At 45.1% G+C, this 19,023-nt stretch overlaps 1 protein-coding gene and 2 non-coding genes across 3 annotated transcripts; all 3 read left to right on the top strand.

Moving 5' to 3' along the window:
* The first annotated feature begins 697 nt into the window (after positions 1 to 697).
* On the top strand, positions 698 to 19,004 carry PABPC4 (poly(A) binding protein cytoplasmic 4). The gene is made up of 15 exons (XM_056847446.1): positions 698 to 909; positions 6,946 to 7,139; positions 7,769 to 7,884; positions 8,322 to 8,461; positions 8,833 to 8,927; positions 9,870 to 10,007; positions 11,056 to 11,151; positions 12,560 to 12,832; positions 13,077 to 13,164; positions 13,891 to 14,010; positions 14,723 to 14,850; positions 15,773 to 15,866; positions 16,815 to 16,945; positions 17,060 to 17,150; positions 18,861 to 19,004. The coding sequence occupies exons 1-14, from the start codon at positions 717 to 719 to the stop codon at positions 17,135 to 17,137; spliced, it is 1,884 nt and encodes a 627-aa protein (XP_056703424.1). The 5' UTR covers positions 698 to 716; the 3' UTR covers positions 17,138 to 17,150; positions 18,861 to 19,004.
* On the top strand, positions 10,749 to 10,882 carry LOC130475898 (small nucleolar RNA SNORA55). The gene has a single exon (XR_008933269.1). It is a non-coding gene; the product is annotated as a small nucleolar RNA SNORA55 (small nucleolar RNA).
* Positions 11,448 to 11,585, top strand: LOC130475899 (small nucleolar RNA SNORA55). The gene has a single exon (XR_008933270.1). It is a non-coding gene; the product is annotated as a small nucleolar RNA SNORA55 (small nucleolar RNA).
* Positions 19,005 to 19,023: the final 19 nt, after the last annotated feature.

The following is a 19,023-nucleotide window of genomic DNA, read 5'->3' as shown; positions in this document are numbered from 1 at the left end:
CCAATCCACCATTTCTTTGCACCCCCCTCCCCTTTTGGGCTCCCTTTCTCGGCCCCCTTGGCGATCTCGCTGGCCATTTTTTAATTTTAAGATCTTTAACCTCCTGGGCGACGAAAGGAAACTTTGCTGTACCCGCAGATGAGCCGGGAATCTGTTTTATGTATGCTGCATAAATAAATCGTATGGGACAAAACAACAAGAACCCCAAACCATAAATAGATGTTGAAGATAATATAACTTTTGTTTTTCCAGAGTTATTTTTTTAATCGGAGAGACGTAAGACATTAAGACTGAAACAGTCGTTAATTACTTGAAGTAGATTTCCCCAGTTGAATATTTTGCAAGGGGAGAGTGAAAGAAATTTTATTTTTAAAGATATAATTGGAAATTATTTAAGTGCATATTTAACTTTTTTAGAATGTTCCTGCCCCTTCATTTTTATCCGGGTTTGAAGTAATTTTTTTTCTACATAGATACTGTACCTGGTAATGTCTCGGCCCTTCTCAAACACTACATTTTGACGTTTGCACTTTTTGTGTTAGCTGCTTTTTCTTCTCCGATGCGAAGAGCTGTCTTCAGCAGCCCTTTCACCCTTTTTTGTGTGGCCCTGACTAGCTCTGGTTCTAAACTAGTGGTTTTCTTTCAAATATTTTATTTAAGAAATAACTTTAAAATCTAATAGTAGTACCTGTGTGTGTGTGTGTGGAGAGTGGAAGATGAACACAGCTGCTAGTAGCTACCCCATGGCATCATTATATGTGGGTGACCTTCACCCCGATGTCACGGAAGCCATGCTCTACGAGAAGTTCAGCCCTGCTGGCCCCGTGCTCTCCATCCGCGTGTGCAGAGATATGATCACTCGTCGCTCCCTGGGATACGCTTATGTCAACTTCCAGCAGCCAGCAGATGGTGAGTATACACACAGGAGCAGGGCCAATCCAGTTTACATTCTGTTTTATGCCAAGTGTTGAGCAACCTGGCTAGCATCTATGCTACATCCCGCTCTTGCATCAGTTAGGTTGTGTGTGGTGAAAAGGCATCTAGTAATCTAATCCTCACACCAACTGTGTCACAACTAGCAGTAAACTCAGACTGGAGATACAGGGGAGGGACTGTGGCTCAGTGGTAGAGCATCTGCTTGGCATGCAGAAGGTCCCAGGTTCAATCCCTGGCATCTCCAGTTAAAGGGACTAGGCAAGTAGTTTATGTGAAAGACCCTCTCTGCCTGAGACCCTGGAGAGCAACTGTCAGTCTGAGTAGACAATACTGACTTTGATGGACCAATGGTCTGATTCAGTATAAGGCAGCTTCATGTGGTCACCACAGGGTCGTTCTGCTAATGGACAAGGAGTGCTGTGCATAAGTTATGTACTCTGGGCGCTGTAGGAATAGGATAACCAGGTTGTGAGAAGCAGCAGCAATTTGTGGTATATAATTGTACTGCTCAGCTGGGCCTATGATTTTACCAAGTAGTAACATTTCACCTTTCCTTCTTTGCTCAGGACCCTTAGGTCCTGAGCAGTTATTTCTTAGAGGAAAATATGATGGAGAGATATTTGGCCACAGCCAATGTTATATTTGGATCTCTATCCATCAGCAAAAAGGGAACTATTTTGTCTCTTGCTATGGGGGCAAGAATTCTTGCCATTATGGGGTTAATCCATTTATCTCGGTGGTGTTTAAAGAGGGGGCATTCCATCATCTTATGAGATAATGTGTCAATTTTCTTTGAATTGCATGAGCAAAGTCTGTCAGAATATGGTAGATTTCTATATCTTACGCCTTTGTTCTATGTTAGTTGCAAGAGTTGTTTCCATTTTGCTGTTTGCAAAGATTTCCCCCCTACCAAATTGCATAAGGCTCAGAGGTCTGTCTAGTACATTTTTATCCCACCCTTCCTTCAGGGGGTTCAGAGTAATGTACATGATTCTCCTTTTAAAAAACAAAAAACCTCACAGCCCTGTGAGGCAGGTGAGGCTGAGAGAGAATGACTTGGATACCCAGCAAATTTCATGGCAGGGTGAGGATTTAAACATGGGTGTCCTAAATCCTAGTCTTAATTACTACACCAGTGACCCCTTGGAGATTTGTTAGGCTGAGGATAATTACATGTTCCATGACCAGGGATTTCAGCACATGCCTTTTGTGTCTGAACTTGAGAACTGTTTATTGTTGAGATTGAGCAACCTGGAATTGAGACGTTTTCATTCAATTACAAATTTGTTTGGACTTATGAAGCATATCAAAGTTTGTTTGAGCTACTTAGGCCATGCTTTATCTAGGAAGCATGCATTTAATAAAAAACTCTGTTTTCTACTTAATATGCATTTATTGATGCCAGCATCAAGAAGCAGCACTAGAAAAATGGGCATTCAAAATTTTTGAAAGGAGCGAGGGAGGTTTGAAATTGTATTATGTGTTTTGAAATCTTCATTGAAGCTGTTTTCCTTGGTGTTCTAGGGGTTAACTGTGGATTGATTCAAATGAGTAGTTCATAATGCGGCAATGAATTTAGCATAGTGAACTTTACCTGCTGAAATTTGCAGCCTGCATGTCATGAACTGATGAGTGCTTCAAATGAGACCAACTCAAATTCCCATGGAGTATTCTGAGCAGGAACCTGGTGTTGATCCTAAGTCATGATGGGTAGCCGTGTTAGTCTGTCAGTAGCAGTAGAAAAGAGCAAGAGTCCAGTAGCACCTTAAAGACTAACAACATTTCTGGCAGGGTACGAGCTTTCGTGAATCACAGCTTACTTCTTCAGGTATCTTAAGAAGTGAGCTGTGACTCTCGAAAGTTCATACCCTGCCAGAAATTTTGTTAGTCTTTAAGATGCAACTGGGCTCTCTTTTCTACTACCAATAATAAATTGCCCATAATGATGAAAAGGCCTTCTGTAAAAACCAAGTTTACTTTATAAAAGTCTTGGAATCTGCTGCAAATGGTTGGATAAAACCTTTAGGCCTGAGCATCAGCACGTTGTCAGTTTGTCTTGGAGGAAGGAAGTCAGATTATGTAGATATTCTGAAGCCATCGGACTATTGAAGACCACTGCAAGCCAAAGTGGTCAGGTGACAGTTTAAAAAATGCCCCAAATAGGTCTATACATTATTGGCTAGTTTGATAGCCAGCCAAGTCGGTGCTTGCCATTGGTGGATGGGCAGGGTCTTATTTCTATCATTTTGTGCTTTGGAAGCATTTGATGTAGCACCACAACTCAGTGTGCCTATGTGGATGATGTGCACGCATGTACCCACACGTGTTCTGTGCAAATGGTAGTTCTTGTCCATGTCTCATATAGCTTTACGGGTATGGGAAACACTCACCATGATGATTGAGGCAACAAAATCTATGAACCCCTTTCAAAAGACATTGAGCTACTGGAGGGTTAAGGGCAGAGTAGGTGTCTGCACTCCATGTTTGGGGAGTTGTAACATATAACCAGGATGGCTGTGTTACCAGCTATGCATTCTGCACAAACCACTGGTCTTTCACCAGTCCTCCCCATCACATGGACTACTAGAGATCAGCACAGTGTTGTGCAGATCTCCCCAAAATTAGAGCTGTCCAGGCATAGCCTAAGTGAAGCACAAACTCTTAAATGCTGTGCCTTGCATGCTGACTTTGGCTGTTACCGTACTTGTATTCCCACCAATGTATTAAGAGTTTGAAAATATTATAAAAAATACTGTTTGCACTTTGGCCCCTTTAGCTGTGAAGACGTCTTCCAACCATTTATAAGCCGTGGTATCCAAAAACCCTTTTAAAGCGATGTTTTTTATAACGTTTTCAAACTCTTAATACATTGCTGGGAATACAAAGTGCGGTAACCCCCTATGATGCAGTCTTGTAGAGCCAAGAGAGCATTTTAATAAGTGTTTAGAAAGGCAGCCTATCAGTCTGCTACCATGACTGTCCAAATCTGCACATTCTTAAAGTATGAAATAAATCTGTTTTCCTGCAGCTTTTCATAGTACTGGACCATGGTCTTAGAGGAGAATTCTGCATGGCGTGGTCCAGCAAATTTCACTCCGCAGTGAAGAATGCTGTAGAAACCTCTGACTCCTCCTCTCTTGTTTGCCTGCTGTGTTTCATACTGCTTGCTTCTTTTCATCAGGTTCTCTGTGCAGCTGCAAATGGCGTATTCTAGGAGTTGTTGTCCTTGCCAGCGTGTCTCTCTCTCTCTATCACCTCTTCCTGCTATAAATAAACACTGCCAAATTTGACTAGCTGGGCTGTGAGAATCCACTTGTAATGGAACCCCTTTGGTTAATACAAGACAACTGGTCTTTCTAAATCATGGTGCCTCTTTCCTTTTAACGAGTGATTGGTAATGAGGGGATGGTATGAAGGTACAGGTACTTGGGGGAGGGGTATGAATCTTTGACCATTTCTAGCCATGGCTCACATTTGTGTGGCCAGCCAGAGCTTCCACTGCCACATGTTCAGTAAACAGAACTTGGGGAGTTTGGAGAAGCAGATAAAGTCTTCTGCTGTCTACAGGCTTGCCCACTACTTGGGTGACCAGCCCTTTTTGTTTCATGCTGTTATGGAATGTAGTTTGCATCTTGGGAATAATTCTTGGATCCTGCTCTGCTCCTGCATTTCCAGGTCTTCAGTGGCATGGGCTGGCTCATCCGTTGCTGGAAGACTAAGATCTTGCCACTGTTGTTCATGCCATAGCGATTCTAGATCCCATTATTGTTCTTTGTGGGATTGTCCTAGAATATGATTTGGAAATTTCTGCTGGTAAAAGTGTTGCAGCAGACTACTGTTTAGTGTTGGTGAGATCACGTTATGCTGACTAAAGTAACCTAACTGGTGTTTCCAGGCTAAATTCAAGGTGCTGGTCTTAGTATATAAACTGTTTTTGCCCTGGGTGTCTCAGACTGCATTAGCTGCCACATGAACTTCCCCAGTTATTTAAGAGGTTCTGCCTGCCTTTCCATTGTTGCAGGAGAGGATCTATTGCTCAGAGATACAGTATCTGCTTGACATGCGGAGGGGCCCAGGCTCCAAGCCCTGCATCACCAGTTAAAAAAGGATTTGATAGTAGGTGATCTGAAAGAGATCCTGGAGAGCTGCTGTCAGTCTGAGTAGACAATACTAATCTTGATGGACCAAGGGCCTGATTCAGTATAAGGTAGCTTCAAGCATTCATGTGTATGTGTTGTGCACAGGAAAACAGCAAGAGAATTAATTGCTGGGAAAACTGGTCAGCGTTTTTATTTCCTTCTTGCTGAACTGCAGCTGAATAGCAACAAAAGATTTGTATTTTGAGGAATAGGCAGGATGATACTTTTACTGCTGATTCCTGAATGCATTTGAATTTCCACGTCAGCTGGAAGATTTTGGATTTTTGGAATATTCTGTACCAGGAAAAAGATGTGTTCAGTTTGGTTAGGGTGAGTAGGTCATGTTTTGAGGGTGAGGGTTTGGTTGAGAAGCCTTCTGGAAGCAGTTCTTAAATTCCCATCTGCTGGATCTCATCTGCCACACCCCCTTAGCCACTTGCTTTCTTGTTACCTCCCTTGCTACTTACTGCTACCCAGGCTGTCCTTAACCCACATACTGCCGTTTCTCTGGTCTTTTTAGTAGAATAACAGAGTTGGAAGGGACCACCAGGGTCATCTAGTAGGAAGAAGCGTACAAGAAAAGCGTGTGTGATTCTTCCTGGTTAGGAACAGTTCTAAGAGCTAGTGTCGCATAGAGGTTAGCATGCTGAACTAGGATCTGGGAGACGCAGTTCTGAATCCCCACTGTGCTGTGGAAGCTCGCTGGATGACCAGTCACTCTCTCAGCCCAACCCTATTACAGGGGGGTTGATAGATCATGATGGGTAGCCATGTTAGTCTGTATTTAGCAATAGAACAGAGCAAGAGTCTAGTAGTACCTTAAAGGCTAAAAAGATTTCTAGCAGGGTATGAGCTTTCATGAGTCACAGCTCACCTCTTCAGGTATCTGAAGAAGTGAGCTGTGATTCATGAAGGCCCATGCCCTGCCAGAAATTGTTAGTGTTTAAGATGCTTCTGTCTTGCTCTTTTCTACTGTCACAGGGTGGTTGTGAGGATAAAAGGGAGGTGGACCAAATGCTGTTTTAAGCAGCTTTGAATCCCCACTGGAGAGAAAAGCATGGCATAAATATTGTAAAAAAAATTTTTTGCCTTGGAGAACGTAATCTCTTGCTTCTTTCAGGTACCTCCCTACCCAGTTAAAAATAAAGTTTCTCTTCCAGCTCACTGACAATGCTGTTTGGCGTGAAGCTCTGCCCAAGCCTTTGAATTTTATGAACAGAATCCTGATGGGAGTGTGTCACGGTGCTTTTAATAAGCTACTCAGTACAAAAATAGAGTCCTGAAGGAGGATTAGTTGAGTTGCAGAAGCTTTAGAATGTGGTGGATAAGATTACCTGTGTAGTACAAGTAGGACTTCCGTGGTCTTCACTGGAGTAGGGCAATTAATATTGCCTCATTGCAAAATGGTGATGAGGCTGAAGCACTTGGGCAAGAAACAAATGGTTGCTGTTGGTTTTGCATTACTGTTTAGTAACCATTTTCTGCCTCACTCATATAAATGCAGATGTGCCATATTACTTGCAGGGCTCATAATCCCTTTCTGCTTGGTCATATTTACTGTGTTATGGTCAAATACACAAACTTGTGCACATCCTGTTCTGTGCCTCCAACTTCATTTAAAAAAATTTTTTGTGGGTTTTTTAAAGTTGTAAATTGTCTCGATCAGTACTCTGAAGAGGCGGCACAGAAATATTCTAAATAAATAAATAAACATTTGCCGAAATGCCACCCAGATGTGAGGTGTGAGCCAGGCAATGCATGCCCTCAAGGTGGCCATTATGTGGGGCACCTCAGTTCATGCAGAAGGGGGTCTTGTACCTTTTTCATTGAGGTAAAGCCTCATTTCTCCTTACTGCCTTTAACCCTGCAGCGGAGCGAGCTCTGGACACCATGAACTTTGATGTGATCAAAGGGAAGCCAATCCGCATCATGTGGTCTCAGCGGGACCCTTCCCTGAGGAAGTCCGGGGTAGGGAATGTCTTCATTAAGAATCTGGACAAATCCATAGACAACAAGGCACTTTATGACACGTTCTCAGCTTTTGGGAATATCCTTTCCTGCAAGGTGAGACTTGGCATCTTCCCTGGAACTCTCAAGAAGGCCTGCTTTGATGTGCCCTCCTATAACATATTGGGGGCTGGTGGGATTTTAACTTGAATGCATGTTATGTGGGAAAATAATGATGGTGTCAGGCGTTAGAGAGGGTGTGTGTAAGCAAAACTACAGTATGCAAAGGTAGGGAAAAGAAATAACTTTACAGGTTTGGAGCCAGACAATAGACTTGCTCTTGCCAGATATCTCAACTGTGTCCCCACTAATGGTCTGGTCTCCCTTCCTTGTTCCCAAAAATAGGCGGATTGAATTATTCCTATCCTGAAAGCGTTCCATGAGATTTTATCTGGGCTCTTACGTGATCCCTAGATGTAAATGCAGGGCTTCCATACTCAAGAGAAGAGAGGCTGATAGATGGCCAGGGCTGTTTGGGGGGGGGGGCGTGGAGTACAAATCCATGCTTTTGAACATTGAACAGCAATTCTTGTGATTTCATTCATATTTCTGGTGTAAGAGGTATTGCTGCATCCTTATGTTCATTTTCTTGTAAAACCCTTGTAAGGTCTTTGGCATTCCTAAGGCTTAGGTGAAGCCAAATGAGAGGGATTTGTGGTGGTCAGCTGTGCCCCGTTGCCTTGTAGGTGGTGTGTGACGAGAATGGCTCTAAAGGCTACGCATTTGTGCACTTTGAGACGCAGGATGCTGCGGACCGGGCCATCGAGAAGATGAATGGCATGCTGCTGAACGACCGCAAAGTGTGAGTGTCTCGGATAGAAGCAGCGGCAGCCCACCGCATGAGCCGTGATACACCTCAGTATTAACACACAAGGCTGCTGGTTCTCCTGGCCCAAGCCTTGGCCTGCTACCTCTCTACTCCAGGGCTGGTGAGTTTCCCTGCCCAAGCCACAGCCTACACCCCCTGGTTCAAGGGCCTGCTTTCACTTACCACCTGATAGGCTTGGTCCAGTATCTTGTGGTTGCCCTGCTCAGCAGTGCTGGACGGCTGTTCTTAGCTTGCCACCTCCGCTTTCAGAATGGGGGGCTTGTCTCCTAGGTTTCTTGCCCTCTTATGTCTGCCTGTCTCATGTCCAACTTCTTCTTGCCCCCTTCCCCCGGAACCATGCTCTGCCTTTCTGCCGTTGCAGGACGTTGGGGGTTTATTTCATTGCCTTTTTTGGTCTTTTCCTCTTTTAGATTTGTTGGCAGATTCAAATCCCGAAAAGAGCGCGAGGCAGAATTGGGAGCCAAAGCCAAGGAGTTCACCAATGTTTACATTAAAAACTTTGGGGATGATATGGATGATGAGAGACTCAAGGAGCTCTTCAGCAAATATGGTAAATATTCCTGCAGTGGATTCTCAACATTCTGTGGCTGTTATCTGGGGTGCTGTTGAGGGCAAAGAGATTTTGCTAAGAATTTGTCCTTCAGGTAATATCTCAGGGTATCTTGAGGAATAGCTCTCAGCCAGGGAATATGAGCAATGGGAAGATGGAAAAATATCGTAAAGCAGGACAAGATGAGACAGATTCTCTGAAGAGAAATGAACTTTTGGGTCTCAAAATAGCTCAGTCGTTTTGAAACATTCACATGGCCTTTTTTTGAGTGGGGGGAGAAATGGTCCTTACAGCACTAGTTTCTATTTTGAATGTTTCTTCTTGACATTTGCTGCATGCTGTCTTTGCTAATTCAGTTCTTCTGGCAACAGGCAAGACCCTCAGCGTGAAAGTTATGACAGACCTCACTGGGAAGTCCAAAGGCTTTGGCTTTGTGAGCTTTGAAAAGCATGAAGAAGCTAACAAGGTATGAATAGTTCCTCTTCCAGAGCAGGAACTCTGTCTAATACTTCACATCATTTTAAACTATTACCTGCTTCTGGGCTGGAAAACCGAATTTTTTTTTTGGACAAGTCCATATATAATTACCACAAAATAGTGTGGATACCAGCATTCAAAAGACCTGCTCCACTGCATCTCCAGTGAATGGGACAGGGGTGGACTGCAGAAGTTGTGTGCAGGCATTTGTCTGCAGAAGTTGTGTGTGAGGTTCCCCTCCCTGCTTTGTTTTATGCAACCTTCTGTAATTCTTATGCTCTCTCCCCTTGATCCCTGCTATACCCTCTTGCATTTTACTTACTGTTGCTTTTAGAATATTTACAGCCTCTATTTTTATCACACATGTACTGCTTTTCTTTCTGTTAAATGCTGTTTTTATTGATTACATCGCTGAAAGATTTTTTCTCTTTTTAGTGTGTGTTTTGTTTTTGTTTTTTCTGATGTTAGCTGCCTTGAAAAGCTGGATGGCTGATGAATGCAGGATGTAAAACAAATGAGAGGCAAGCCAAGAGAACGATTTTTCCAGGTGACTCTTTTGCACCTGCCTTAATCTCAGAATCGTCTCTTGGAACATGTTGCTCAGGCCTGAGTTAAGCATCAGGCTTTGGGACAAGAGCACTTGCCCATTGGACTTTGCACTCAGCCTGCATCTCCTTTCAGCTGGGCTGCTGCCCGCGCACAAACAGCTGCTGTGTTGCACGACTGTTTTGCACAAGCAGCGCGAACCAGTTTAAGGGAGACAGTGTGCGGGAGGAAGGTGCTGGTGGCAAGTGCTTTTGCCTCCCATCGCCACGTTTAAATTGGGCCACAGCATACAGAATTCAGGGGCTGCTGTTTGGGGATAATGGTTTATATAAGCAGGACTGTTGGTATAACCAGGCATGTGCCTTTTTGGACTTTTTTTTCCCAGGCAGTAGAAGAAATGAATGGAAAAGATATCAATGGGAAAATGGTGTTTGTGGGCCGTGCACAGAAAAAAGTAGAACGCCAGACAGAACTGAAACGGAAGTTTGAGCAGCTGAAGCAGGAAAGAATCAGTCGCTATCAGGTAAAAAGAAAGTGCTTTCATATTTCATTTGGGGAGGGGCCATGGCTAAGTGGTAGAGCATCTGCTTGGCATGCAGAAGGTCCCAGGTTCAATCCCTGGCATCTCCAGTTAAAGGGACTAGACAGATAGGTGATGTGAAAGACCCCTGCCTGAGGCCGAGAGCCGCTGCTGGTCTGAGTAGACAGTACTGACTTTGATGGACCAGTGGTCTGATTCATGTGTTCATGTGTTATAAGGCAGCTTCATGTGTTCATGTGTGGAATAATAATTAGATGCCATCTAGTTGCAATCGATTTACAGTGACCCCCCTCATGGGGTTTTTAAGGCAAGAGATAAGCAGAGGTGGTTTGCTGTTGCCTCCATCCGCAAAGCAATGCTGGTCTTCCTTGGTGGTCTCACATCCAAGTACTACCCATGGCCGACCTTGCTTAGCTTCTTAGCTCTGATGAACTCAGGTTGCTACTTATGTGGAATACATGTGCTTATTTCCTCAGTATTTGAGGACATTCCTGTCACTCTTGGCTGTACTTTTAACCATTTGTATGCTGCTGGACTCTGATCTTCATATGTACTCTTAATGTGTTAAATCGAAAGGAAGCTCTGGTATCATCTGTGAGAATAATATGTTTCTGCGAGGGACTGCTCAGTTTCAGATATAACTGAAGGTCTGTAAATGGATGGTAGGAGCAGTAGATGGCTTATAGCTTGGGAGAGAGTTGGAGAAGTGGGTGGTTGGGAACTGCATCTGAATCTTTCCCACTCCTTGCTGCACAGTGCAGGCCTGGGGACAAATGATGCTAAAGCAATACAGAGCAAATCCAGGCAGGTCCGTCTTCTTTTGCAAAGAGACTTGTCTCTACAGCTCTGAAACATTTCAGCACTTTTGCTCCCAGAAATTGATGGGACATCAGCTGTTGTGTACTGGCCGATCACAAAGAGATGAGTTTGTTTGGTTTTTCTCGTAGGTAATGGATGTTAACAAGGCCTCCTGCACTGTTTTAAACCTTGGGTGCTAATACTATGTTCTCTGGGTTTTTCCCCTTCCCAGGGAGTCAATTTGTATATTAAGAACCTCGATGATACAATTGACGACGAGAAACTGAGGAAGGAGTTCTCACCTTTTGGTTCCATCACAAGTGCCAAGGTAAAGGGTTGATTAAATTAAACAGGCGCCAAAGAAGAGTTAAATAGCTGGAAGTACTTGACTGAGGAACTGTTGAGAAATTGCTCTGGGTGCACTACTGATCGAAATTGAGTTATGACAAAGTTAGTGTGTTGAATTCACTGGGACTTTGATTCCCTGCTAGGGATCAGGCCACAAAACGTATTGTGTTGATGTACGCAGGTTTCAGCTAATTGGGGGGGAAGCGAAATAACCACATGGGCTTTTTTCTTGTTGCATGATCTCTGAGGGGCTTGTGGCAGTGTTGTGAGAAACCTGCACCTGAATCTTTCCCATACCTGGCAGAACAAGTGTGGGCATGGGGACATGTGGTGCTACAGTAAAAGCAGAGGATTATCCAGATGAGTCACCTTCCTCTCTTGTTGAGGGCTTGTCCCTACACCTCAGCGACATTTGGCTTCTGCAGGCATGTCAGCAGGGCAGTTTCCTGTGTTCTTGGCTCAGTGCCTCTGTGTGAATCAGCAGGAGCGAGGAGAGCAGGGACCTCAAAGAGGCTGAAAGCCGGACTGATACAGCTCAGATGTCAGAGCCTGCTGATGTTATGGGGTGGCATCTGTCTGTAATGCCGGGGAAGGAAGGGAGATGAGCAAGGCTGGAATTACTGGCAGATGTTGAGTGAGGAGTGTGTGCACACAAACGCGTGATTTGGATTATTTGGTCACTCTTCTGTTCTGCTATAAAAATGTTGTGTGGCCTTGGCCAGTTTAGATTAAAAATATCCTGGCAGAAAAGATGGTAGATTATCTTCTTGGCCTGCAGACGTCTCCAGGTTCAATCCTCAGCATCTCCAGTTAAAAAGGACCAGGCAGTAAGTGATTTGAAAGACCTTTGACCTGGAGACCTGGAGAGCCGATTGCTAGTCTGAGTAGACAGTAATGACCTTGATGGACCGATGGTCTGATTCAGTTTAAGGCAGTTTTGTGTGTGTCAAAACCAAGGCTTGGAACCTAACTACTGCTGGAAGAAGGTACATGGATATTTGCAGCGTTGCCTTCCGTTCCTGCAGTCCTGTCTGACCCCTAGGATGTGGGAAGGGAGCAAAATCATCCTTCTTTCTCTTCCCGTCAGTGGAGCTGCGTTAATAGAAAAGGCAGGGTGTTGTAACCTGTATGAGTAGTCATCCTTGCAGGTTCTCCAGGAATCTACTTTCTAGGATTGGAAAGGAGTTGAGGAGCTTGCAGCGTTCTGCTGGTGATAGTTGTTCCAACCCCAATAGTAGAGACTGAGAATTTACTAAAATTGGGCTGCATAAACTCTGTGCTAGGTTGGGGCTTGTATGGGATGCCTACCTTGTGTTGCTTCTCCTAGCTTTAGGCAAGCCATGCCTGAGAGATGCCATGACCGCTTATAAAGTGCTACCTTTCCTTAGGTGATGCTGGAAGATGGTCGAAGCAAAGGTTTTGGCTTCGTCTGCTTTTCCTCTCCGGAGGAAGCCACCAAAGCTGTTACAGAAATGAATGGGCGCATTGTGGGCTCCAAGCCGCTGTATGTTGCTTTGGCACAAAGGAAGGAGGAGCGGAAGGCTCACCTTACCAACCAGTATATGCAGCGCATCGCTGGGATGAGAGCTCTGCCTGCCAATGCGATCATCAATCAGTTCCAGCCAGCTGCAGGTGGCTATTTCATGCCTGCAGTACCCCAGGTAAGTTCTAGGAAATTGCCTGTGGCTTCCTAATGAGTGGGTGAGTAGAGGGGGAAATCTGCATTCAAGAATGATGTCTTTGCATTGAGATTAATAACGTGAAGTAACTGAACTGTCAAATATCATGTCGGCTTTTTTAAAAAAAAGATGTCAGCTTTTGCAGGCTGGGCAGAGGGGAACATAAATTTGCTTTAGGATCCTCTTTCAATATGATTGATCTGGGTGTGGCACCTTCTGTTTTCAGGCTCAAAGCAGACCCACTTACTATGCACCTAATCAGATGACTCAGATGAGACCCAACCCACGCTGGCAGCAAGGGGGGAGACCTCAAGGTGAGCCTGAAGAAGCTGCTCTGGTCTTAAAAGGGAGTCTTTTGACTCCTCAAAGGCAATGAGCTGGATAACCTGGGTGATAGGAGGGGAGTCTCTGACTGTTCATTTGATGTGTGAAGGTCCCATTTTTCAAATCTAAATAGGGTGTTACAGAGGCAAGAGCTATAGTATGGCCTGAACTCCTTGAGCTCTAATTGGTACTCATTTAGGGTCCAATTGCAGGTAGAAGAGCTGTCCATTGGTGCTTGCCGAATGGGAGATCCTGGGCTCTGTCATGCATATGGTAGCTGTTAAAACACCACGTTGCTTGACTGACTTCTTCCCTGTTTGCCAAAGAATTTTTAGCTAGCTAATCACCTGACTTGCCCCATCCTGTCTAGGGAAAATGTGGCTCTACTTCCTTTATTGTGCTTACTGTTTGGAAACTCATTGGTTTGTTTTCATGGGCTTGAAAATCACAGGCCCGGTAACTGCTGGGAGTTTTGTACATGTCTGACTGCAATTTGGAGTGTGGTTTGGACTAGATGCCATTGTGGGCCCCAAACCCTCTAAGTGACTTAGCTGCTTCCACTTTATCACATACATGGAATGGGTGTCGAGCAGCTACTGCCAGCTGCAAATGCCTGGTGTCTGGGATTGTGGGCCAGATAGTAGCCTGGATGTCCCCACAGTGTAACTCTTGTAGGGCTTGTCCTATCCTTATGCTCATTCCCTGCTCTTCACCAGGCTTCCAAGGAATGCCCAATGCCATGCGCCAGTCTGGACCACGGCCAACGTTACGCCATCTAGCTCCAGCTGGTAATGCCCAGGCCTCGCGTGGCCTGGCTGCCACCTCCCAAAGGGTTGGTAAGTCACTGGACTTGGAAGACTTTCCCCACTGGTTTACTGGAGATAGATGCTAGATGTTTGTAGGAAAGAGCCCAGGTGGTATTCCCAAATGTCAAAAAATAAGGACGTGGCAGAGAGAATTGTTAAGATAGATGGGGATTGTTTTAATGGCCTCCTGATAGCAGACATTACTCTTTTAACATAGCTGTTAGAAGGGAAGGGGAATAGTTCTGGAACTGCATTAAGTTGCTGAACTATCACATCCTAAGTTGCTGGTATACAATAGTTGAATCAGTGTTGACAGACATAAAGCTCTTTGCTTGAAGTTCATTTCACTCTTGGGCAAGATTGCTGATTTTTACAGTATTTTCTCCATTATGTTCTGTAAACTCCAGCCAGCATGGTGTAGTGATTAAGAGTGGTGGTTTGGAGCGGTGGAGTCTGATCTGGAGAACCAGGTTTGATTCCCCACTCCTTCACATGAGCGGCGGAGGCTAATCTGGTGAACTGGGTTGGTTTCCTCACTCCTACACATGAAGCCAGCTGGGTGACCTTGGGGTAGTCACAGCTCTCTCTGAACTCTCTCAGCCCCACCTACCTCACAGGGTGTCTGTTGTGGGGAAGGGAAGGCATTTGTAAGCTGGTTTGATTCTTCCTTAAGTGGTAAGAGAAAGTTGGCATATAAAAACCAACTCTTCATTACATACCATGTTTGCTTGTTCTATAACAGGTGTTACCAACACTACTCCGAATTTAGCGCCTCGACCCCCTGTAGCTGCCCAGGCTCCCAGAGCAGTTCCTCCGTACAAATACGCCTCGAGTGTTCGCAGCCCACACCCAACAGTACAGCCTTTGCAGGTAAGTGTGGGCTTTGACTGGGCAATGCCTGCTTTAAGCTTCAGTGATTGGAAGGATTTTGTGATAAAACTCAAGACATATCATGACCACATATTTCCATCTTTGACTTAGGAGTATAGAAATGGGACTTGGATGGCCCAAGCAAGCCTGATCTTGTCAGATCTCGGAAGCTAAACAGGGTCAGCCCTGGCTAGTACTTGGATGGGAGACCACCAAAAACAAACAAACATAGGGTCGCTGTTGCAGAGGCAAGGCAGTGACGAACCACCTATGTTGGTCTCTTGCCTTGAAATCCCTAGGAGGTCCCTGTAAGTTGGCTGCAATTTAATTACAAAAAAAAGAAAAAAAATGAGACTCTTTAGTTCTAACTGCATTCATTGGGAGGGCCCTCTTAGTAGAAACAAAACCAAAACACACTGGCAGGGAGGAGGGCTAATAAGAGTTAGTGAGGGAATGCCAAACAAAACAAAAATGTCTTTACCTGTTGGCAGAAGATAGTAGGGGGAGACAGATAAATCTCCCTGGGGAGAAAGTGGCATAATTTCGGTGCCACAACCAAGAAGGCCCTTTCTTGTGTTGCCATTTATTTAGCCTCATGACTGGGGCACCCTAAAGAGGACTGGAATGGTTGGGGTAGGTTCATATGGGGTGCTGGCCCTAAGCTCAGGTATGCTGGCCCTAAGCTGTACAGGGCTTTTGTAAATCAATACCTTGAATTTGGGCTGGAAGCATTCTTCATAAGGAAGATGCCCCATGTTCCTGATTACTTCTGTTGGCATCCCTTATGCCTTCAAAAGGTGACGTTTCAGTTTTTAGTAATTGACTTATTGATGTGTCAATTAACAGTTATATTGAAAAAGGACCCTTTCCCTTTTTCTGCTTGCTCAGTGTCACAACTGAATTCTTCCTTGTCCTCCAATAGGCCTCACAGCCGGCTGTTCACGTGCAGGGGCAGGAGCCCTTAACTGCTTCCATGCTGGCTGCTGCCCCTCCCCAGGAGCAGAAACAGATGCTGGGTAAGCAGGTCCTTTCTCGTCCTTAGAGACTCCATTGTAACTCTGCATGAGGCTCTGCAGGCATCTGGTGTAGGCAGATTTCACTAGCATTTTCCACCTAGGATGCAAATAACACAGTGAGCAGGATATGAGCCCGGAATCTCAATGCTGTAGTTTGAAATGACCCTGAACCTTAGAAGGCAATAAATCTGTAGAGCAGTGTGCTATTTATCTGCTTACCTGGAGAAGACTTTTTTCTGAAAAGCTTTAGAGAATTCGTATTCTGTGGTGTTGTGAAACTCCCCTACCCCCGAGATGGCTCCTTGATGCCCTCTTTGGTGGCAGGATGTTGGACAACTGACCAACCAGTGTCAGAATTGGGAAGGAGAGGAGGTTCCAGCACCCAGTCTGAGCTCAGTCTGTTGCTTCCTTCCTGCTCAGGTATGGTGCTTTCCCCTTTATAGGATTCCCTGGCTCCACTTAGCCTGTCTCCAATCTCTTTCTACCTGCTCCAACTGGGAGACTATAAAAGAAAAGGGGAGGCCTTCCTGCCCCACTCCTTCCCCTTGCTGCTCAGTGTCGCCTTGTAGTCTTTCCCATTTTGGCCACCCCCAAGTCCAAGCTTGGCCTTGCCTTCTGACCATGCCTCTCCCTGCCACTACCTGCCTTGTTCTTGACTGAATCAGAGCAATCTGCCTGGGTCCCAGCCACCTCCTCTCCCAGCCTTCCTTACATGGATGAGTCTGTTCTCGGTTTAGGCAGACAGGGCAGGATTGAGTTGGGACAAGGCGTCCTCGAAAATCCCGATGGAAAATCCCGATGGCTTGTGTTGCATCAGAAGTTCAGAAATGCAAAATGGCTAATGCTTTGCTATGAATTTAGGGGGGAGTAGCATTTGATATCTTTTTTCTTCCCTGTTGGCCTGCTTGCAAGGGAGTCTCTGGCTAATCTGAAATTTGGTTTCCCCAGGAGAACGTCTGTTCCCCCTGATCCAAGCTATGCACCTCAGCCTTGCGGGAAAGATTACAGGAATGCTGCTAGAGATTGACAACTCAGAGCTACTGCACATGTTGGAGTCTCCGGAATCCCTCCGCTCAAAGGTAATGGAGCACAGCGCTGTCGGCGCCCAGCTCTGTCCATACAGGGGTGCCTCTTTTTGGGTGGCTTGGTTAGGCCAGATGGAATGTTTGATATTCTTCCCCCCCCCCCCTCAGGTGGAGGAGGCTGTGGCAGTGTTGCAGGCACACCAGGCCAAGAAAGAAGCAGCCCAGAAAGTTGCTGCTACCTCTTAAACCAGGAAGACTGGTGAGTGTTCCGCCTGGGCGGCTTCCTTGATTGTCACGGTGATTGGAGAGGGTCAGTCCGCCTGGCGTCTTCCCCGTTTAACAGCTAACTTGCCTTCCTTGTACACAGCAAAACAGTTGAATACTGTTGGATTTCAGTTGTTAAGAAGGAATGACTTGCCTTCCCCACAGGAAAATGGAGATCACGCCAGGTTGTATGTCCGTCACCATACCTTTTAAAGACAAGTACATTTACACAGCAAGTCGGTCAGTGTTTGAGTAATTACTCAGTTGTTTAAAAATGTCTCTTAAAAAAGGTCACAATTCAGTAATCAAAATAAAACAAGTCACATGGCAACTAACCAGTTTATTCTGGCATAAGCTTCTGTGAGTCAGACCTCACTTCGTTGAATGTGTATGGCATGGAAAATCTGCAATGAGATTTTAAAAACCAGTATCACAGAAGGGGTTGGGGGAGACAAAAGAGGAGTTGTAGCAGATAGACCTGTTGTAAATCATTCCTGTGTGAGTCCCTGTGTTAATGGACTAGAATGGATTTGTAAATGAAGAGAGGACAGAGATTCCAGCCTCTTATGGATACTGAGATCCCAGTACAGATACTGAATTCCTCCACATGCTTTCCTTGCTTCATAAACTACTGGATAAGAGAACCCCCAGTGCCTGTGTTCTTCCTGAAGCTGGGATGAGACGAAGCATCATGCACATGAGTACTGTGTTCAGTTTTGGGCACCGCAATTTAAGAAAGATGTAGACAAGCTGGAACGTGTCTAGAGGAGGGCAACAAAGATGTTGAGGGGTCTGGAGACCAAGTCCTATGAGGAAAGGTTGAAGGAGCTGGGTATGTTTAGCCTGAAGAGAAGACTGAGAGGGAATATGATAACCATCTTCAAGTACTTGAAAGGCTGTCATATCGAGGAGGGTGCAGAGTTGTTTTCTGTTGCTCAGAAGGTCAGACCAGAAACAACAGGTTGAAACTAAATCAAAAGAGTTTCCGTCTAGACATTAGGAAGAATTTTCTAACAGTTAGAGTGGTTCCTCAGTGGAACCTCCTTCCCTGGAGGTTTTTAAGAAGAGGCTAGATGGCCATATATCAGCAATGCTGATTCTATAACCTTAAGCAGATGATAAGGAAGGCATCTTGGCATGGAGTAGGGATCACTGGGGGTGTGTGGGAGAGGTAGTTGTAAATTTCCTGCATTGTGCACGGGGTTGGACTAGATGACCCTGGTGGTCCCTTCCAACTCTGATTATTCTGTGGGAAGGGTGGGTAACTAGGAAGAATTCAGCACCTAAAGCATTTTGGTTATAGTGGTCAGAGCAGTGTTTCTCAACCTTTTTACCCTTGTGGAACCCTTGAAATAATATTAATGTCTGACGGAACCCCTACCCATGATTTACATATGATTAGTCTATTCATCACTATTTCTCGCAGGATCCCTAATGATTTCTCACTGAACCCTAGGGTTCCAGGGAATCCTGGTTGAGAAACGCTGGGTTAGAGTGTTAGACCAGGATTGCCGCGACCAGCTTAGAGCCCACACCCTGCCATGGAAACTTGCTGGTGACCTTGGGCCCGTCACAGACTCTCTCAGCCTGTCCTGCTTTACAGGCTTGTTGTGAGGGTAAAATGTATTAAAATGACTTAAGTTTCTTTGGGTCCCTATTGGGGAGAAAAGTGGGGAATAAATGAAATGTCGTTTTTCTTTACCAGGTTGTAAAGAAGCCAATTGGGGCCCTTCTGGAAGGCATCAGCTTGAAGATGTTTAGAAATAACTTTGTCCTGCACTTTTCAACACCATGCAACATATCATTTACAAACCGCTCCAGTGTGGAAATGTTTTGATATGCCTTATCTGAAAAAAAGAAAGTTCCCT

Source organism: Euleptes europaea, chromosome 3, assembly GCF_029931775.1.
Source record: "Euleptes europaea isolate rEulEur1 chromosome 3, rEulEur1.hap1, whole genome shotgun sequence".
Classification (NCBI taxonomy): Eukaryota; Metazoa; Chordata; class Lepidosauria; order Squamata; family Sphaerodactylidae; genus Euleptes; species Euleptes europaea.
The sequence above is the reverse complement of the archived record's forward strand: the minus strand, read 5'-3'. Positions and strand labels throughout refer to the sequence as shown.

Coding starts and splice junctions, on each gene's coding strand:
- PABPC4 (XM_056847446.1), top strand. CDS start 717: ATGAACACAGCTGCTAGTAGCTACCCCATGGCATCATTATATGTGGGT. Junction 7,885..8,321: donor CTGCTGAACGACCGCAAAGT/GTGAGTGTCTCG, acceptor TTCCTCTTTTAG/ATTTGTTGGCAGATTCAAAT. Junction 13,165..13,890: donor GCAAGGGGGGAGACCTCAAG/GTGAGCCTGAAG, acceptor GCTCTTCACCAG/GCTTCCAAGGAATGCCCAAT.